We start from the raw sequence: 21,723 nt of genomic DNA on the forward strand, positions 1-21,723 counted from the left end.
TGGTCTGAGAGTCTTTTTGGTGCCTTTTGGCAAACTCCAAGGGGGCTGTCATGTGCTTTTTACTGAGGAGTGGCTTCCGTCTGGCCACTCTACCAGAAAGGCCTGATTGGTGCAATTTCTGGAAGGTTTTCCAATCCCCACAGAGGAACTCTGGATCTCTGTCAGTGACCATCAGGTTCTTGGTCACCTCCCTGACTAGGACCTTGTCCCCGGATTGCTCAGTTTGGCCGGTCGGCCAGATCTAGGAAGAGTCTTGGGGGTTTAAAACTTCTTCCATTTAAGACTGATGGAGGCCACTATGTTCTTTTGGACCTTTAATGCTACAGAAATGTTTTGGTACCAGTCCCCAAATTTGTGCCTTGACACAATCCTGTCTCGGAGCTCTACAGACAATTCTTTCGACTTCATGGCTTGGTTTTTGCTCTGACATGCACTGTCAACTGTGGGACCTTATATAGACCGGTGTGTGCCTTTCCAAGTCATGTCCAATCAATTGAATTGACCACAGGTGGTCAATGGAAACATGATGCACCTGAGCTCAATTTTGAGTCTCATAGCAAAGGGTCTGAATACTTATGTAAATAAGGTATTTATGATTTTTTTTTGAATGAATTTGCAAAAAAAAAAAAACTTTTTTTCGGTTTGTCATTATGGGGTATTGTGTGTAGAGGACAAACATGTATTTAATCAATTTTAGATTAAGCCTGTAATGTTACAAAATGTTTAAAAAGTGAAGAGGTCTGAATACTTTCCGAATGCACTGTAAATGGCCAAGATACAATGGCTAAGGGCTGTTCTTATGCACGATGCAACGGTGGAGTGCCTGGATACAGCCCTTAGACGGGGTATATTGGCCGTATACCACAACCCCAGAGGTGCTTTATTGCTATTATAAACTGGTTACCATTGTAATTAGAGCAGTAAAAATACATGTTTTGTCATACCTGTGGTATACCACGGCTGTCAGCCAATTAGCATTCAGGGCTCGAACCACCCAGTTTATAATTACAAATAATTTGTAGACTGCAAATTGACTGCAAATAAGCCCAAACAGATATTGTTGACTAAAACATAATAATTTCAAACCTTGCTTATATTTTATATTATCATGTGTCTATCTATTAGGCATAGGAATACTTAGGAACAGATTTCTTAAATTAAATCACTTGGAGCTCATTTCCCGGTGTTTTTACACTTTTATGTCCAACAATAAAAAAAAGTTTCAACCATGGTTTCAACCATGTGTCCAGAAGCACTAATCCCCCAACAACCACATATCCACCCAGTGGTAACTTCTCAGAGTACAACTGCCTGCACCAGCATTACATTTTAATCACTTATCCTGAGCGACTTACAGTTAGTGTAGTACTTTTAAGATAGCTAGGTGGGATCACCACACATCACAAGCATAGTAAGTACACGTACCTTCAATAAAGTAGCTATCAGCAAAGTCAGCGCTAGTAAGGAGGGGGGGTGGTGTCAAGTGCAAGTGTTGGTTCAGAATAATGTATCTTAGATTGATTTAGCCTCTGCTGTCCTAGCTTCAGGGGAAAGCTAGTTCCACCATTGGGGTGCCAAGAGCTTGGACTGGGCTGAGTGTTAGCTGCCCTCCCTGCAGCCTCTCCCCAGACAGAGGTTACCCCAGCTGCAGGTGCCTGTACCATGGGCACCACTGAACCCTGACGAAGGCCACACTGGAAGTCATGATGAGGGTGCTGCTATACCACTCCCAGAGCAATCAGACCTGACCCTGGTAACTCCTGCTGGGACTGACCTGGAAGGGAATCCTGAAGAAAATCATGAAAATAGTGATGAATAAATAGTATGTTGTGATGACCGTGAGCCCATTGAAGCCAGACGTGACCCATCATCTAAGGATTTGTCCACAGCAGATACTACCCAGTCTGACCAAACTACTGAAGACCCTGGCAAGAGGTACACTAATGGTTTACTCGCACTGCATTTATGGCTTTAATGTGTTTGCAGGCAATCAAAACTGATCCTCTATCAGTCCAAGTTATGCAGGTAATGGTGGTGATAAAATACCAGTGGTGAAATAAAATGAAAATGGTAAATTCCTAATGTTAGTGAAGATTATACTTTATTGCTCATTATGCATTGTTTTCCGTGTTTCAACTGCTCCTGATATGGCTGGCTTCATCCCTGCACCCTGCAATGGTCTGACTTGGTTAAATCCTGAGCCCTTGGGAAATCTTTGGTTTCAGGGATGAAAAATGCAAAAAAGTGAGTGATGTGGTCAACATTTATACACACATTTTACATGGTCACAATTCTATTTCTATTTCACTACAGTGGTCAGGGCTTCATCAAAATGTGATCATTCAAAGATTGTCTTATGAGTTGTTGACCTCAAGTGGTGAATGTATGGAAATACACTTTCGAATCAGTCAGACATAACCCAACAGGACAGGGTGCAGTAGTACTGAACTCTGCAGGCCAGGTGCCCAGTGAAGCTGTTCTTCCACTGCACACTGCTAGTGTGGAGTGGAGCTGATCTCATGATCGCCATCTACTTGGCACCATGTTTGATGCAGGTATATATGGTTGATTTGCTTATGTTTTATTCTTCATCTATATAGTTATTGTCAGGCATGGCTGTCAAAATGGTTCTGGTTGAGTTGGCCCATTGTTATATTTGTAAATTACAAAAATTGTGCAATAACTACAACCAGTTGAATGCATTCACGTTCACCACGCCAGGTGGCAACAAAGTCATTTTGAATAGAAAGTCATTTGAATTAGTGACGTCTTACCTGCGCCGGAAGTGTCATTCTTCAACGCTGACGCGTTACCTTTATCGAGAGCTCGTCACAGTTGAACGTCAAGCCTGTGTTATAACGGTCCATCTAAATTGCTCGAATACTGTACAAGTCGATGTCAAAAAAGTACCTACTACGCGTACGTGAAAGGAGCAGCAGCAGCAGCACAGGGTTGAGGAACTAATGGCGGTAGGAGAATCTTTGATCTGCGTATGTTTCAGGTTGGGCAGAGAGCATAGGATAACGAGTCTACTATGCTTTATAACACCATAGCAACTAACTCACCCTCGGTTATAAGTACCTATTGACTAATTCATTTAATAGAATGATAAACTGTGTATCAAAGCCAATGAATTAGCTTGAGCCAACGTTAGTTGACAAACCCTACACAGCCTGTCTCCATATTGATGCAAGTAAGCTATCTTCTGAGTCCATGCAATGTTGACAATGTTGACTACACTAACAGTCTGCCTTTCTAATGCACACAGCCCAAAGGTAAGGTCGGCACTAAAGGCAAGAAGCAAATCCACGAGGAGAATGGGGCGACACTCAAGTTCTACACCAGAGTAATCTTGGGAGCCAACGTAAGACACCATCTTCCTTGTCGATGTTACCTTTTGAATGGAAACTGTGACTAGTACAGCACCTGACACTTGTTTCTCTCCCAGGCGATATACACTGCGTTAAACCTCTTGGTCTTCTATAGCTCTTCAACGTTTTGGACATGGGTGAGCGAGTTCATTCTGTGTATGTTATTGACATTGATGGCTCTACTGTTGAGCAGTAAAACTGGGACGATGGCGGATTACTACATGTATTCTTTCCTCCTCCCTTCCTGGTTTCTCCCCCACTGTCTCATTCCCCCTGTCTCTCTTCCTTCCTCCATCTCCCACCCCTGTAGTTTGCCCTGGTGTTTGCACTAGCAGTGTATGTGGGCAGTTACCGCTCCATGACTGCCATGGCCAAAGCAGTGTTTGGTGAGGATGGGAGTTTGCTGGACGGAGGAATAGATCTGAACATGGAGCAGGGGATGGCAGAGTGAGTGCTCACACTGCCGGAGTGTCTGTTCCCGTGAACATGAGTGTGCAAACATACAGTGTGTGTGTGGCAGAGAATTCAGCCTGTTCAACATGCATGTAACATTGGTACCCTTATCTCCATTCAAGGGTACATATTTTCAAAGATGTGATGGCAGTGTGGTGCATTATGATGGATTCTTTGTCATTTTAGGCATCTGAAGGATGTTATCCTGCTAACTGCCATATTACAAGTGCTCAGCACCATCTCCTCCTGGTTCTGGTATCTTTGGCTGCTGGTGAGCGTTTACCTCATACTTGCTGTACTCTCTCTTTGGTTATTTATTTTCCCTTTCTTATGGACCTCGTTGATCTCTTAATCAATCTGTGTGCGCCAGGCCCCGGCCCGTGCCATGTTCCTGCTGTGGGTGAACTTCCTAGGCCCCTGGTTTTCGGCCGAGACCCCTGGTGCCGCCCCAGAGGAGGCGAATGAGAAGAAGCAGAGGCGACAGGAGCGCAGACAGATGAAGAGGTTCTAGCTTGGCCGACTGCCGCGGCATTTCTACACACAGAATTAGTCTAAATACAGACAGCCAGGAACTCTACGGTTAAGTTATTCAGGAGGAACTTTTGACGTGTGCCCAAAGACATCCAGGTATGGATAAAGAACTGAACCGGACCCTGTGGGTTGTCTGGTTTTCCTCTTTCGCCCCCGTCCCCTCCATCCTTCCCTTTCTTCCTCTCCCCCTCTAGCCCTATCCCCTTTTTCTTTACATCTGGAGAGGAAATCGTCCTTGTCGGGCTGATGACATCATCACCACCAACACATGCTGTCATATTACCTTGGCCTGTCATTTGTTTACATTCAATTGTTCATAATCTAGGTCTACGTATCGCATCAATTTCACCTGAACTCGTGAAATGGATGTGGTGATCTCGCCCTGTGGCAGACATTTTTATTTTAGACACTGCTCATCAGATCACACACTCATATGCCCAATTCCAAATAGACAACTAGCAACAACCACCTAGGTGTTAATCTAGACCAAGGGGGAACTATTACCTTGCTTTTACAGCTATTTATTTCAGATCTATATGACGTGCGTAGGGTTCGGTGCTAGGTGTTGATTTGGAATTGGGAAGGTTGAAATTAAATCCGGTTGTGCGTTGTCCGCAGTGCACCGCTTAAAGTCAATGTTCTCGTGGAGACTCTATTCACTGTTACTGCTGCATATGTCGGCTCAATCGGAAAGGACTTTTACACTGAACAAAAATATCAACACAACATGTAAAGTGTTGGTTTCATGAGCTGAAATAAAAGAGCCCAGATATTTTCCATATGCACAAAAAGCTTATTTCTCTCAAATGTTGTGAACAAATTTGTTGACATCCCCTGTTAGTGAACATTTCTCCTTTGCCAATATAATCCATCCAGTTGACAGGTGTGCCATAGCAGAAGCTGGTTAAACAGCAGGATCATTACCCAGTGCACCTTGGGCTGAGGACAACGAAATAGGCGACTTTAAAATGTGTAGTTTTGTCAAACCGATATCTCATGTTTTGAGGGAGTATGCAATTGGCATGCTGACTGCAGAAAGGTCCACCAGAGCTGCTGCTAGAGAATTTAATGGTCATTTCTACCAGAAGACTCCTCCAACGTCATTTTAGAGAATTTGGCAGTCTGTCCAACCGGACTCACAACCGCAGTGAACGTGTATGGCTTCGTGTTTGATGATGTCAACATTGTGAACAGAGTGCTCCGGAGCGGCGGTGGGGTTACGGTATGGGCAAGCATACGCTACGGACAACGTACACAATTGGATTTTATCGATGGCGATTTGAACGCTTAGAGATACCGTGACGTGATCTTGAGGCCCATTTGTCATGCCATTTATCCACTGCCATCACCTCATGTTTCAGCACTTTACACAATTTCTGGAAGCTGAAAATGGCCCAGTTCTTCCATGGCCTGCATACTCAGACATGTCACTCATTCAGCATGTTTGGGATGCTCTGGATCGATATGTACGATGCCGTGTTCCAGTTTCTGCCAATATCCAGCAACTTCGCACAGCCATTGCATTCCACAGGCCACAATAAACAGCCTGATCAACTTTATGCGAAGGAGATGTCGCGCTGCGCTGTGGTCACACCAGATACTGACTGGTTTTCTGATCCACTCCCCTGCCTTTAATTATTATATATTTTTTAAAGGTATCTGTGACCAACTGATGCATGTCTGTATTCCCAGTCATGTGAAATCCATAGATTCAGGCCTAATGAATTTATTTCAGTTGATGGAATTCCTTATATGAATTGTAACTCAGTAAAATCGTTACATGTTGCATTTATATTTTTGTTCAGTTATTAATGGCACATTGTCTAAATCCGCGATTGGATTGTATCTCGGCCCTGATCATCGTTGTCGCTCCCATCCTTCGCAATGCTGAACAAATGATTTGATTACAAACAATAACAGTTGTGTATATGCATTAACATTTTCAAGTGCATTTCTTCACAGCATAAATAAGCAAGAGGAAATATACAGTGCCTTCAGGAAGTATTCAGACCCCTTGGACTTTTTCCATGTTTTTGTTGATACTGCCTGAATTAAAACATTTATTAAATTGAGATTTTGTCACACGTGATACCGCATAATGTCAATGTGGGACAAATGAATTAAAAATTAAAAGCTGAAATGTCTTGAGTTAATTATTCAACCCCCCTTTGTTATGGCAAGCCTAAATAATTTTATGAGTAAAGATATGTTCAATAACAAGTCACATAAGTTGCATAGACTCATTCATTCTCATTCTGTAGGCAATAATAGTGTTTATCATGATTTTAGAATGAGTACCTTGCATCTCTGCACCCCACACATACAATAATCTGTAAGGTCCCTCAGTCGAGCAGTGAATTTCAAACACAGATTCAACCACAAAGACCAGGGAGGTTTTCCAATGCCTCGTAAAGAAGGGCGGCGGCTATTGGGAAATGGCCAAATGTTTACAACATTGTAGTTATTCCAGAATACTAACCAAATTGACAGTGAAAAGCCTGAACAGCATAAAAATATTACAAAACATGTTTGCAAAAAGGCTCTAAAGTAATAATGCAAAAAATGTGGCAGAGCAATTAACTTTTTGTCCTAAATAAATGTGATGTGTTATGCTTGGAAATGGAATGTTGCTAAGCACAGGCAGAATCCTAGAGGGAAAACTGGTTCCACTGCTTTCCACCAAAGACTGGAAGGTGATTTCACCTTTCAGCAGGATAATCATCTAAAACACAAGGCCAAATATACACTGGAGTTGCTTACCAAGAAGACTGTAAATGTCCCTGAGTGGCCAAGTTAGTTTTAGTTTTGACTTAAATCCATGGCAGTACCTGAAAATGGTTGTTGAATGTATAGCGACGAATAATCTGCAAATGTTGCTCAACCCAGGTGTGTAAAGTTCTTAGACTTACCCAGAAATACTCACAGCTGTAATCGCTGCCAAAGGTACTTCTACAAAGTATTGACCCAGGGGTATGAATACTTATGTAAATGAGATATTTCTGTATTTCATGTTCAATACATTTGTAGAAATGTGTAAAAACATGTTTTCACTTTGTCAGTATGGGGTATTGTGTGTAGATGGATGAGGGGGAACACAGTCGAAGGGTATGAATGCGTTATAAAGACACTTTAGTAGTATACCTTTTTGTGATGTGTAGCCATCTTGGTGTGAAATCCATATTTTCTTTCTCCATATCTCCCAACATCATGACCCAGGTTGTGTCATCACTCCCTTTTGCAGATGTGATAGAACTGTCGTCTCGGATCCGCAAAAGGGGAGTGATGGAGGGTAGATCGTAGAAAACAGCTTCCTGTAGCTAATGGATCCCCAGTGAGTGAGTTATTGCCTGAGCCATTGACAAGCATAGACAAGGTGGTAGGAATGGGGCTATGACCTATGACTGCTTTTCTGGCTTTACCAAAATCATATTTGAATAATACACAAATGAAATGGAAGTATATATTGATGCACTGGTAGTTAGTTGGCAGCAACTTGTGTAATCAATATGCCTATACATTGTAAGCATGTCAATGCAGGGGTGACGTGGTGGTTGAACTCTTCAGAAATGTCTGCCTTTTTTACGATCAGCCAAGAACTATGTAAGCCTAGATATTGTTGCTACAAAGTCTTAATGTACATATGATTAAATTGATTTCAGTATAAAAACAACCTGTCTGAGGACTCATTTTGTCTGTTTTTTTCATAACGATTGAACAAGTACATTTACTAGCTTTTGATCTGTTATTTCAATGTAGAGAGCAAACATCTGTGCCCAGAAGTCTACAGTATTGTTTGTGTTTTCAATAAATGTATATTAAAGTAACCTTTTCACGATTTTAAAATCAGAAAAACATAGAGTAAAACTTTAACGTTCATGTAAAAAGAATTTGGGGGGACTTTTATTTTGAAAATGATCCGTATGGTCATGTAACCTTAAAGGCTGTTGCTACATCCATTGTAATGATATGTACACATCATATAACTTAGAAATGCTTCATGAGCTTAGTTCAACTGCCGTGATACATTCAAACCCAAAATATAAGCTTGTTTTATGCCCATGTTTGTAAACACTATAGAGCCTCAAAACATGGTTAAAACTATAATGTTGATATCATGGATGGTCAGTCCTTGCATGCATAGCTCTTGTCTGTGAATTTGAGAGTGGTTATATTTCTCCAGCCCATCCTTCAGCTTTTTACCAAAACGGGTGGGTTGCCCTCTTATTGTTTCAACGGCAGATTGCCGCTTTAATGGAGCTTGCTTCACAATGCTTCCAATTCAAAAAGAGATTGGAAACATTTTTGCACAATCCCTGTATTTCTATTTCTATGGACCTCCTCCTCTGTTCGTAGTCTGAACATGAACTTCAGACTTAGCGCCACTTCAATACCGAAGTTGCATTTCCGTAGCAGGTTAGGAGACTGAACAGGGTTAAGGTTTGTGAAAATGCTCTCCGAACCTGCCACAAATGTATTGGTCATGGGCTGCAGGTTTTTGGGCTACTTCTAAATTGCATCATGGCCGTCATGACATTTTTCTTTAAAAATATATATTTCACTGTGACCTGCCGCTGACTATCAGGTAGTGAAGTAGCCTGTTGCTGAGTCAACTGTGAGTGAGTGCATGAGTGGTGGGGAGGGCCGGAGGGGGTAGTTGTATGTTGAGACTGAGTGCTGCAGCTGAGTCACATGAGTGAGAGGAGACAGTCATGACAACTTTAACCAGTTGTCGCTAGGCTATTTAGATTATTATGGAGACGTATTTCCAACCCTCTTTCCATAAAACATATTAACGTGCTAGAACTGATGCGCATCAAGAAATAAGGTGACAATGCACAGGAAAACAACTAGGTGCTCTAGAGTGTGAATCTTCAGTTCTTGGGTCTGGAGTGCTGTGTGTGTGTAGAAATGTTAAATGGAAGTTATGAAACTCCCTCGTGTGCTTCTGATATTCTGATATGGCCACAATGAAACTGATATTGAATGTGGAGAGTGATACTTTCGCTGGGGATGACCCCCCCCCCCCTAGTTTTATCATTGGAATAGGACACAAAACGAGGGAATGGTGGGCTCTAGGGCCAAGCGGACGACAACGAGCGGTCGGGTTGGCTGTTTGAAGTGTAGATAATGTGTCCTCCCCACTTCTAAAACTAAAGTTGTGCCACTAGATAGATATCTGTTGGCCATTAAGTAGCCTATCATTTTCTATGTAGGCTACTATATACTACCATTTGATGCAATAAATATGTTGAAATGATATCACTGGAGTCATTGCAAATACATTTTTGCCACTTGTGTAGCTTACCTGGGGCTGGCAAATGGATTTATTAAATTGCCTATAACTTGCAGTTGCAATGAGGAAGTACAGCTCCCGCTCAGCCCAGTCAAAACTGTTCGCTGCCCTGGCCCCCCAATGGTGGAACAAACTCCCTCACGACGCCAGGACAACGGAGTCAATCACCACCTTCCGGAGACACCTGAAACCCCACCTCTTTAAGGAATACCTAGGATAGGATAAGTAATCCCTCTCACCCCCCTAAGTTTTAGATGCACTATTGTTAAGTGACTGTCCCACTGGATGTCATAAGGTGAATGCACCAATTTGTAAGTCGCTCTGGATAAGAGCGTCTGCTAAATGACTTAAATGTAAATGTAATGCAGTTTGTTGTTGTAGCCTTGTGTCATTATGCAATTATTAATGGCTATGTTTAGTTAATGAAATTGGACGTTATCCATTGAATATTGTCACAGTTCTATCGCAATTGCATCAGATGTTAGAATGCATTATATAGAAGGTAACAGTCAGTCAGATTAGGCCACAGGTAAAAAAAAAATGTAAACCCCATCTGTTGTTGACAAGCATAGGCCTATTCAGGTAATATCCATAATAAATATGATTTAAATTCAATTATTAGTGATTTAAATTACAACCCCATCCTCAGACTATTCCAGCAGGCTATTGGGCAACAGAAGCACTTCTAACCTTGAAATCTTCTCGCTATTCATGTTAAATAAATTAGTCTGTCAATTTGAATTTAGCAAGCTGCTAAATCGTTCATTTGACATCATGCCTAGGCTACTGTAGGCTATAGGCTACCTGCATATACAGTGGCAAGAAAAAGTATGTGAACCCTTTGGAATTACCTGGATTTCTGCATAAATTGGTCATACAATTTGATCTGAACTTCATCTAAGTCATAACAATAGACAAACACAGTCTGCTTAAAGTAATAACACACAAACATGTTTTCATGTCTTTATTGAAAACACTGTGAACCCTTGGATTTAATAACTGGTTGACCCTCCTTTGGCAGCAATAACCTCAACCAAATGTCTTCTGTAGTTGTGGATCAGACCTGCATTTGGGTTGAGGTCAGGACTCTGACTGGGCCACTCCGGAAGGTGTATTTTCTTCTGTTGAAGCCATTATGTTGTTGATTTACTTCTGTATTTTGGGTCATTGTCCTGTTGTATTACCCAACTTCCCAATCAGAGACAATGAATAACCCTTGCCTCTGATTGAGAACCATATCAGGCCAAACATAGAAATAGACAAACCAGACAACATAGAATGCCCACCCAGCTCACGTCCTGACCAACACTAAAACAAGGAAAACACACAAGAACTATGGTCAGAACGTGACAGTGATGTCCTGTTAAGCTTCAATTGGCGGACAGATAGCCTTACATTCTCCTGCAAAATGTTTTGATAAACTTGTGAAATCTGTCAATGATAGCAAGCTGTCCAGGCCCTGAGGCAGCAAAGCAGCTCCAAACAATGATGCTCCCTCCACCATACTTTACAGTTGGGATGAGGTTTTGATGTTGGTGTGCTGTGCCTTTTTTTTTCTCCACACATAGTACCTTCCAAACAACTCAACTTAATTTCATCTGTCCGCTTAATATTTTGCCAGTAGCGCTGTGGAACATCCAGGTGCTCTTTTGCAAACTTCAGACACACACGCACGTTTTTTTTGGGACAGTGGTGGCTTCTTATGTGGTGTCCTCACATGAACACTATTCTTGTTAAGTGTTTTACATATCGTGGACTAGTCAACAGAGATGTTAGCGTGTTCCAAAGATTTCTGTAAGTCTTTAGCTGCCGCCTGTTGTGATACAGCCTGGAATCGAACCAGGGTCCATGGTGACGCCTCTAGCACTGAGTGCCTTAGACCGGTGCGTCACTCTGAAGTTAAATCGACATCAACTGATTGAAAACGACGTGGCGAGTTTAAAATAAGAGCGAACTATCTTTTCTCTTGCGACATATTCAAATTAATTTATTAGTCACGATAGCTGCCAATAATTATAATTTTGATGGAAAACCTTTAAAAAAAAAAACATCGTTACGTCGATATTCATAAGTTCCTCGAAAACGTTATGGGAAAAGAGTTCATATTGCTACTGAAAAAAATGGGCAAGTTTTCAGTCTTGTGTGCGGGTTTTGAGTAGTCATGTGTCCCCTGAACTTCAGACATCCGGAAGTAAATAAGTGATCTCATCGCAAGCCCCGTTGCTAAGCTGCAAGTGTAGACTGGGGTCGCGAGCAGCCACACAAACATGAAATCAACAACAAGGACTGAAGGAGCTAGACAGAAAGCAGATTAGTAGTTGGCATCAACTAGCTAGCTACTGATTTCGGTCTTAACCATTCTCTTTTCACCAATCATAGCTAGAGATATTCTGGTGGCAATTAGCTTAAAATGCAGGTATGTTCTGTATTATATTTTGCCCTGCCCAGGACGAGCAATCTAAGTCGCTAGCTAATTGAGATGTTAACGTTAGCACGTTATGCTAATTTAGCTAGCTAATAAAGTTCAACCAAACTGTTTAACCATCGAAATGGCGTTTACTAGCTGCCTTAGCTAGCTAACAAGTATTTGCATGACTGTGACATGTGCCTAAATTGCAGCCCGAAATAAAGCGTTACTTTGTTTGTGTCGTTTAAGCTAGTTAACAGTACATAGCCAGCTAACTTTAGCTAAGTTAACAGCCTGCTAGCGAACCAGTTTGCTAACGCCAATAGCAAACAGTTTCTATTTTGTTTGCATCCTCCCTCAGCTTCAAGAGAAGCCAACAGGGGACATGAAGCAGAGAAGTTGACATTGTATATGTCTCTTCTGCCACCATCAACAATTTGTCATACAAAATATTTTCCCTTTGCCTCTTGTTCTTTCATTGGAGAGAAGCTAAAGGTCTTATCATACAGTCTACACACCTGACGCAGTTACCTCTGTGTGAATAATAACAACACTCCTTTGAGTGTTGGACGCCTAAGAATCACCATGGCTGTGGCCAACACCACCAAAACATCATGGAGATTACGTGAGTAGTTTCCATTTCACTCACCCTGTCCAGACCACAATCATATTGGTTTCATGGACCCAGAGGTTAATCCTGGTGAGTTCTGGATTGTTTTTTTTTGTTTGTTCCAGAGGAGATTGTAGCCCACTCCAGTAATGTGGCGTGTCTGGCCCTGGGGAAGAACTCTGGCCGTCTGCTAGCCACTGGGGGAGAGGACTGCCGAGTCAACATCTGGGCAGTCAGCAAACCCAACTGCATCATGGTACAGACTAGTTAGACCTTTTAGGGAAGAAGTGTGTGTGCACAGTTTGATCTCTGCTTATTTCTGCTGCCTGTAACACCTCTCTCCCACCTTCTCGTCCCCTCTCCCTTTCTCTTTCTCTCTTTCCCTGTCTCTTTCTCAGAGTTTGACAGGCCATAATAACCCAGTAGAGTGTGTGAAGTTTAATAACTCTGAGGAGCAGGTGGTGGCTGGCTCACAGTCCGGATCACTGCGTGTATGGGACCTGGAGGCTGCAAAGAGTGAGACTAAATTTATCCTATATTGTGTGTGTGTGTGTGTGTGTGTGTGTGTGTGTGTGTGTGTGTGTGTGTGTGTGTGTGTGTGTGTGTGTGTGTGTGTGTGTGTGTGTGTGTATGGGGAGGTTAGGGATGTGGAGATGTGTTTCTACTAGAGTCAACTAGACCTAGGCTACCAGTTCTGAGAATTCCATAACAATGTTTTGCTATTTTATCCCAGTCCTAAGAACTCTAATGGGACACAAGGCCAATATCTGTAGCTTGGACTTCCACCCGTTTGGGGAATACCTGGCATCTGGTTCCATGGACACCAACATCAAGGTGTGTATGTGTGCTGCATGATTGAGTGTTGTTAAGAACTCTACTATGTACAGTACCAGTCAAACGTTTGGACACACCTACTCATTCCAGGGTTTGTCTTTATTTTGACTATTTTCTACAGTGCAGAATAATAGTGAAGACATCACCACTATGAAATAACATATATGAAATAACATATATGGAACCATGTAGTAAACAAAACAAGTGTTGAACACATCAAAATATATTTGAGATTTTTCACATCTTTTTTTCCTTGATGACAGCTTTGCACACTTTTGGCATTCTCTCAACCAGCGTTCATGAGGTAGTCACCTGGAATGCATTTCAATTAACAAGTGTGCCTTGTTTAAAGGTAATTTGTGGAATTGATTTCCTTCTTAATAAATTGGAGCCAATCAGTTGTGTTGTGACAAGGTAGGGGTGGTATACAGAAGATAACCCTATTTTGTAAAAGTCCATATTTTGGCAAGAACAGCTCAAATAAGCAAAGGGAGACAACAATTGTTCAGAGGAGACTGCATGAATCAGGCCTTCATGGTTGAATTGCTTCAATGAAACCACTACAAAGGACACCAGTAAGAAGAAGAGACATGCAAGAAACACAAGCAATGGACATTAAACTGGTGGAAATTTGTCCTTTAGTCTGATGAGTTCAAATTTGAGATTTTTGGTTCCAACTGCCATGTCTTTGTGAGACGAAGAGTAGGTGAACGGACGATCTCCGCATATGTAGTTCCCACTGTGAAGCATGGATGAGGAGGTGTGATGGTGCTTTGGTGGTGACACTGTCTGTGATTTATTTACAATTCAAGGCACACTTAACCACCATGACTACCACATCACTCTGCAGCGATACGTCATCCTATCTGGTTTGTGCTTAGTGGGACTATCATTTGTTTTTCAACAGGACAATGACCCAAAACACACCTCCAGGCTGTGTAAGGGTTATTCGACCAAGAAGGAGAGTGATGGTGCTGCATCAGATGACTTGGCCTCCACAATCACCTGACCTCAACCCAATTGGACTGCAGAGTGAAGGAAAAGCAGCCAACAAGTGCTCAGCATATGCAGGAACTCCTTGAAGACTGTTCGAAAAGCTTTCCAGGTGAAGCTGGTTAAAGCTGTCATCAAGGCAAAGGGTGGCTACTTTGAAGAATCTAAAATATATTTAGATTTGTTTAACACTTTTTTTTGGTTACTACATGATTCCATATGTGTTATTTCATAGTTTTGATGTCTTCACTATTATTCCCCAATGTAGAAAATGATCATAATAAAGAAAAACCCTTGAATGCATAGGTGTGTCCAAACTTTTGACTGGTACTGTATGTGGATTGGTATGTGATATTGTGCTTAAACAGAGTCTTTCTCTTTCAGCTGTGGGATGTACGGAGAAAGGGCTGTGTGTTCAGGTACAAGGTAAGACTTGCGCCCGTGTGTAATTTATACCCAACTGAAGAGCACCAAGGTTAATTATAGGCTAAAGCCCCCCCCCCACCCACTGTCTGTGAGCGGCCTGCTGGCTGATTATGTTGGGAATGGGTCTGCTAATCAGCAGTAATTGCTGTGTGTCTATGTCTAGCACCAAGACTAAGCCAGGGATTACAGTGAGACGGTAAACACAATCTTGTCTGGCCTGGGGAGGAGGGGCTGGGGACTGACCGTCTGGACAGAAGTAGGGGGCCCGTGGTTATCTATCAATTTAATTTGGCATAATGTGCTTGTGCAGGGTCACACTCAGGCAGTGAGGTGCCTGGCCTTCAGTCCAGATGGGAAATGGTTGGCCTCTGCTAGTGATGACAGCACCATCAAGGTATGAACCCACCTACACATTGTCAGAAGCTTGCTTTCACATGTTTCTCATCTCACATGAATGTGGTCAGTTTGTAAACCCGGGCTCTCCAACCCAGTTCCAGGAGAGCTGTCCTGTAGGTTTTCGTTCCAACCCTAATCTAGCTCAACTGATTCTAATAATTAGCTGGTTGATAAGCTGAGTCAGGTTAGTTACAACTGGGTCTTGAGCGAAAGCCTACAGGTGGGTAGCTCTCCAGGAACAGGTTTGCAGAGCCCTATTGTATACTCTCAACCTTATGTTCAGAGGGGTTTTCTACAAAGCAGGATTAATGAGTTAGCCAGCTAACTTGGCTAAGTATTCTGACATAACTTTTTTGGAAAATAAGCTTGACATGGGCATGGCCTAATTGACTCAACAACCAAAAACACATATCTAAATTGAGATTTTCTGGTTCATTAAGAAAGTTCTAGTTATTTCTGGTTGATCCCACTTTGTAGTATACCCCTCTGCATAGAAGTTCTCCGTCTATAGGCACAGATCTGGGATCAGCTTACTTGATTCATAATATTCCTAGCTGTGCCAGTCAGGAACTCATATTGCCCTTTGACCTGTGTGTCCTAGCTGTGGGACCTGACTGCAGGGAAGATGATCACAGAGTTCACAGCACACACCGGAGCCATCAACATCATCCAGTTCCACCCCAACGAGTATCTGCTAGCGTCAGGCAGCTCTGACAGGTGTTGTATCCACACACTCTGGGGTGAAAAATAGTAAATAAATACGTATGAGGCAACTGAACATTTGTGTTCCGATGGCTTCAACTCCATGACTAAAGTGGAATGCCTTATAAGGATGGCTGTGTTTTCCACTGGCTTCATCACAGCTCTTATCTGTGTGTGTATGTCTGTCCCCCACAGGACCATCAAACTGTGGGATCTGGAAAAGTTCAAGATGATTGGCTCTTCAGGGGGAGAGATGGGACCCGTCAGGTGAGGGCTTCCTTCGACCGCTAACAAGTCTGGTTGGTCGGGACACCACGATATTAGAAGTTCAGATGCAACTAACACTCTATACCATGTATATAAACTATCCCTGCATCCTTTCCCTCCCCCCTCTCCCCCATTTCTCTCTCTCTCTCTCTCTCTCCAGGTGTCTGGCCTTTAACCTGGATGGCTGCTGTCTGTACAGTGGAGCTGTGGACTCTCTCCGTGTGTATGGCTGGGAGCCTGACCGCTGCTTTGATGTGGTGCCAGTGGGCTGGGGCAAGGTGGCAGACCTGGCTATCTGCAACCACCAGCTGGTGTGTGAGCATGACGTTACTTTATTTTTATTTTTTGACATGTTTTACATTTGCGTCGTTTAGCAGACACTTATCCAGAACGGCTTACAGTTAGCGGCGTTCGTCTTAAGATGGCCAGGTGAGACAACCACGTTTCAGTCATTGTAAGTACGTTTTTCCTCAAAATAGTCATCAGCAAAGTTGGTGCTAGTAGGAAAAGTGCATGTTTTTGTTGTTGTTTTGGGGGTTACTCTTTTTAATGTTACTATTACTATATAACTACTGTGTTACTGCAACCTTGTGTGTGCGTGTGAGAGCCATCGGGATCTTATTAAATGACTATGAGGGATTCTTTATGTAGTTCTGTGGCGTCAGCATGACAATTCTACATTCATTAGTGCCACTGGACCTGTTACTGTTGCTATTAATATTACCAATAGCCAAGCCCCTGTGTTTTTCTGTTTCTCCTCCCCCCTCTCATCTCTCTCTCTCTCCAAGATTGGCGTGTCGTACAATCTGGCTAATATTTCGTCCTACGTGGTGGATCTGACGCGGGTAAAGAAGTCTGGCTCTGTGATCCAAGGCGTAATCCAGGACGACCAGCCGCTCACAGAGTCCTCCCCGAAAGGATCCACGCTGCGACGCAACTACGAGCGACCCCTGACCACTTGCAGCACACAGAGGTACTGCCCACTTCCAAGCGCGCTGAACTCAGATTTAGCATTTGGCCCTATATGCTACGGAATCTGTTTCAACAAAATCCCCTATGAGTTGATTCAAATTGTCCACTGTAGCAGAGTTGGTCGAGGATGCTGTTTACAATGCCAGGTGGTTTCCATTCCCAGGACCACCCATATATGACATGTATCCGCGCTGATAAATGGCATATGTTATATAGCGAATATGGCATCAAAACCGCGTCCGTTTAGTTTCCGTTGCATCGCTAAGCAGGCTATTTGCGCTGTGCTCTTCCAGGGTAAAGCAGAGTTCTGAGTCAGAGCGGCGCAGTCCCGAGGGGGAGATGAGGAGCCCCAGCAGTGAGGACGAGAAGGAGTCCTCCGCCGAGATCCGTAACCCCGAGGACTACAAAGAGATCTTCCAGCCAAAGAGCGCCATCTGTAGGCTGATATTACACCTTACGTTTTTTTGTTGCCTCCTATTCAGTGTTCACACTAACAGCGGAATGCATGCATTACTACATCAACATCTAGCAGTGTCTTAATCATTCTTGAATTTCATACTAAATGTCTCCTCGTCCCCCCCCCTCCCCTTCCAGCTCGCACCCCCCCAAAGAATGAGCCCTTCCCTGCCCCCTTAGAAGATGGTGAGTCCCTTCTGTCAAGCCGTTAGTGTGAACAGTATTACATTGGTGTTTGTGATAAAGCTATCACGTTGATCTGTTGTGTGTGTGTGTGTATAAGATGTGTTTCTGTCCTGAGTTTCATATTACAAGTTATTTTATTATTTATTTATTATATAGAAGAACAGAAGGGGAGACATGTAATGGAGATGGATAAAGAAAGGAAGGGCTCGAACCCCCCGTTGTCAAGGGGCATGTTGGGTCCGCTTCACCGGACTCCGGGCACTCGTATTCAAGTTCTCTCTCTCTTTTCTCTCTTAGAGAGTTTTGTGGTGAGAGCTAACCAAGGGCTGGTGGAGGTCATGACTCCTCTGACTGACAGACAGCAGGTTTGTACCTACTAGTTGCACTGTTGTATGTGTGACTGATTTGTGTTTTTGTAATGCTTGAGTGGGAATGTCTCGGTCTGTGTGAGCTTTTCTATGTAAATAAGTTAGATTTGTGTGTGTGTGTCGTCACTGCAGCCCGGCCTGTTGAAGAACCTTCCAGTGGCATCGTCCACTCCGGTCCTGAGGGTGGAGCCTACCGTGGTCGCCACGGCGCCCTGTCCCATCCCAGTAGTAACCGCACGGCCGCCGACTAACCAGCCCCCTGCACCCCACCCAGCCCCCCCACCAGTCGTTGCTATGGCGAAGGCCAAACCCCAGCCCAGCGTCATCCTCTCCTCCAGGAATGAACCAATAGGACTCAACGTGGGAGATTTCCTTCCTGTGAGTGTGTATATACATGCATAACACACAAAATCTTGTTTGTTTCATTTCCCATGGAGAAAGTTCACTCAAGAGACATCACAATTTGTATGGTTAAACTCAAGTGTATTAATAATTAAACTGTACTGCCGGCGCCAGTAGATCAGAGTGGAATAGTACAGTTTTATTTTTAGCCTCTGACATCACCACTGTCTTTTAACTTTGGACTTTCTTCTCTACCACAAGCCCCATAAGATAAACTGGGTATAGAATGAAATGGAACACAAATAGTCATTTAATGCATATCAACATGTAAAATCAGCTCAACATTGAACCTACCGTAGCAGTAGTTTTAAATTCGCTCGAATGATCCAGTCACCCAGTTAAATTGTGCTACGCATCAAAAATGACAAAAACAAGATGGTCAGCTTTTTTAAAATAGGTTTTAACACATGCGCACAGAAATAGAATTGGCACCTAACTTTATGTAGGTTTTTAGGTATGATTTGAACAGGTGTGTGTATTTACCAGGTTATATACGGTTAACCATCTCTGTCCTAGCCTGCTCGTAACAACCGGCCCAGTGTGCTGGGTGATGACGAGGCTCTGGCCCAGATCAGAAAGGGTCATGACACCATGTGTGTGATGCTCACCAGCCGACACAAGAACCTGGACACTATCAGAGCCGTGTGGGGCAGCGGGGACGTCAAGGTATGGCACTTAACAGACAACGCTAACACACCGATAACATTGTCTGAATCTTGAGCATGGGGTCGTGAGCAATGTTCATGCAGTGTTAACATCACTTGCAATAAACAATTACTTGACTTTCAATGTTAAACACAGACAACATCCTTCAACTGATGGACGATCCATTTTGATTGGTTAGCCGTTTGTGGCGTCAAAGTATGGAGAGATGTTACTGGCTGCCTCTAAGGTGTTTTTTTGTTGTGATTGGTTGCCGCTCTGTCTTCAGACCTCCTTGGACTCTGCGGTCTCGATGAAGGATCTCTCGATTGTCGTGGACATCCTCAACATCGTTAACCTCAAACCGTGAGTGGATGTTGAAACGCGTGCAGATCTTATTTGGCTGAGGAGGCCTCACGTATACTCTCACTGTCTCTCTTGGTGTTGCTGAGACATGACATTAAGTCATTTGACCTGTCCCCCAGGTCGCTATGGAAACTGGACCTGTGTACCTCTATCCTGCCCCAGATTGAAGAGCTGCTGCAAAGCAAGTATGAGAGGTGAGACAGCAGAGACGAGTGATAACAAGTGTGTGTGTATTAACCCATCTCTCTCTCTCCCCGTGTGGTCAGTTACATGCAGACGGGTTGCACGTCTCTGAAGCTGATCCTGAAGCGTTTCTGGCCTCTCATCTCAGACACGCTGACAGCGCCCCCCTCTGTTGGAGTGGATATAACACGGGAGGAACGGTGAGTTTCAGCTCCATTTAAGTCCTAAACATGCTTGTGCTTTTAACCATACTTACTGTACTGTGTGTTAATGCAATGATCACTAATCCTGGTCCTGGAGAGTTACCATGTAACCCATCACTAAAGAACCATTAAAAAAAAGGGTTCTAGCTCCGTACTCATCCAATATTGCTTGAAGGAAAAACGGATACATTTTGGATAGAGGTCAGACTCTGCCACAGTGAGGCAGGCCATTTCCATTGCATACTGTGAATGAATGGTTTGTGTTTGAGCCCAGCCACCAGAAGTGCAAGGCATGCTACAAGCTGCTGAAGAACCTCAGCGACTTGGTGAAGAACAAGGCCGACCAGGTGGGTCGCCACGGCAGCGCCTTCAAAGAGCTGCAGCTGCTCCTGGCGCCACTGGACTACTGACAGTCGACTATGCAACTGGAGACACGCACAGATTCCTCAACGGCTGACCACTGTGCTGTGAGGACTCGAGTCTTACTGACGGACAATCCCAGATTCACACTGCGTGTGGATGGACTGAAGCAGTGGACTCCGAGACCGGGCGGGATAGAAGCCCATGTTTAGGACTCACTGTGTAGCCGTGTTCTCAGGGCGCGGGACTCTGCGCTCTTATTTAAACACTGGGCACTTATGATTCCTTAATCTGTATGTGAGAGAAATGATGTCCTCTGTAACCTTAATTTGCCCACCACAGATGAGCACACACACACTTTTCGTAATTCTTCCATGCACACAAAACACCTATGACACACAGACCAGACTAAGGCCAGGTTTCAATCCGATCGTGGGTTATAGGCGTTGTGGCTTTTAAAAAAAGCAATGTTCACACGGATATCGCCTTTAAAAGCCGCAAGACCTGTGTTGAGGTGCACGGTGTTGATTTCTACATTCTGTATCTGAGATGTCGACCCTAGATGCACTATTTGAAAGTATTGTTAACGCTAAAAGAACATGTTTTTCAAAATAAAGTCTAGTTTTAGGCATGTTTCTGGAATTGATAAGGAACAACTCTTGTTAAGATGTGTGTAATTCCACTCCCAACAGAGAGCAGCACTGTTCTAGCTAGTTGGGAAGGTTCTGTTTGAAAGGCACTAGCCCATCCACCACCAGTGTGAAAGCCTCAATAGATTATCTGGTCAATATAATGGATACTCTAACGTTTTAAACTGGAAGGCAGTCGGGACCATTCTAGCCAATGAGAGGGCAGATACATTTGAACAACAGGCACCACGGTTTCCACAGTTAAAATGGGCTAATTCATGGGAGAAAAAAGCTTTTTGGTTAAAAATAACAGAGAGAGATTGTAGAAATAGGCAGGGTTTATTTATTTAAAGTGTTTTGCCGGGATGTCACGTGTCCTACTAATCGATCAAATAAGACTTTTTTGTTAACCAAATTGTACTCCATGCAACCTTGCAGGAGAAGAAACCGCCACCTTGAAGAACTGTCAAGAGTAATAGAATGCACAAGGTGCAATTTTGAATGAAATTGGGTAGTGCATTATCAGTTCCTCTTTTCATGTTAGCCAGTGCATACATTCACCCAGAGCAACTTACCGCTCTGGGATTTGAACCAGCGACCTTAACCGCTGGGCTACCTTCCACAACTTAAAGTGCTCTTTAACTTATCAGAAATGTCCAGCTCAACAAGCCCA

General features: G+C 43.3%; 2 protein-coding genes across 4 annotated transcripts; both read left to right on the plus strand.

The window, feature by feature from the left end:
* The first annotated feature begins 2,809 nt into the window (after positions 1-2,809).
* Positions 2,810-8,025, plus strand: LOC124035918 (transmembrane protein 208-like). The gene is made up of 6 exons (XM_046349810.1): positions 2,810-2,969; positions 3,269-3,364; positions 3,449-3,508; positions 3,682-3,818; positions 4,011-4,095; positions 4,195-8,025. Exons 1-6 carry the CDS (start codon positions 2,964-2,966, stop codon positions 4,333-4,335), a joined length of 525 nt encoding a protein of 174 aa, XP_046205766.1. The 5' UTR covers positions 2,810-2,963; the 3' UTR covers positions 4,336-8,025.
* A 3,820-nt stretch (positions 8,026-11,845) lies between these two features.
* On the plus strand, positions 11,846-21,063 carry LOC124035921 (katanin p80 WD40 repeat-containing subunit B1-like). 3 transcript variants are annotated; one of them, XM_046349821.1, is made up of 20 exons: positions 11,846-12,064; positions 12,417-12,680; positions 12,791-12,921; positions 13,064-13,181; positions 13,399-13,499; positions 14,877-14,918; positions 15,229-15,312; positions 15,916-16,031; positions 16,212-16,283; positions 16,444-16,594; positions 17,072-17,256; positions 17,549-17,691; positions 17,850-17,897; positions 18,195-18,262; positions 18,398-18,643; positions 19,184-19,333; positions 19,599-19,675; positions 19,795-19,869; positions 19,942-20,058; positions 20,336-21,063. In XM_046349821.1, the coding sequence occupies exons 2-20, from the start codon at positions 12,641-12,643 to the stop codon at positions 20,469-20,471; spliced, it is 2,100 nt and encodes a 699-aa protein (XP_046205777.1). In that variant the 5' UTR covers positions 11,846-12,064; positions 12,417-12,640; the 3' UTR covers positions 20,472-21,063. The 3 variants fall into 3 exon arrangements, with proteins under 3 accessions (XP_046205777.1, XP_046205776.1, XP_046205778.1); XM_046349820.1 differs by having other exon boundaries at positions 12,545-12,680; XM_046349822.1 differs by having other exon boundaries at positions 11,846-12,680; positions 19,795-19,860.
* Positions 21,064-21,723: the final 660 nt, after the last annotated feature.

Source organism: Oncorhynchus gorbuscha, linkage group LG05 (assembly GCF_021184085.1).
Source record: "Oncorhynchus gorbuscha isolate QuinsamMale2020 ecotype Even-year linkage group LG05, OgorEven_v1.0, whole genome shotgun sequence".
NCBI lineage: Eukaryota > Metazoa > Chordata > Actinopteri > Salmoniformes > Salmonidae > Oncorhynchus > Oncorhynchus gorbuscha.

Bases quoted from the DNA above. Each gene is read 5' to 3' on its own strand.
- LOC124035921 (XM_046349821.1), top strand. From the start codon at position 12,641: ATGGCTGTGGCCAACACCACCAAAACATCATGGAGATTAC. The intron at 13,182-13,398 runs GTGAGACTAAAT...ATTTTATCCCAG, and splicing joins GGACCTGGAGGCTGCAAAGA to TCCTAAGAACTCTAATGGGA. The intron at 14,919-15,228 runs GTAAGACTTGCG...GTGCTTGTGCAG, and splicing joins GCTGTGTGTTCAGGTACAAG to GGTCACACTCAGGCAGTGAG.
- LOC124035918 (XM_046349810.1), top strand. The intron at 3,819-4,010 runs GTGAGTGCTCAC...TTGTCATTTTAG, and splicing joins ATGGAGCAGGGGATGGCAGA to GCATCTGAAGGATGTTATCC. The intron at 4,096-4,194 runs GTGAGCGTTTAC...TGTGTGCGCCAG, and splicing joins TCTGGTATCTTTGGCTGCTG to GCCCCGGCCCGTGCCATGTT.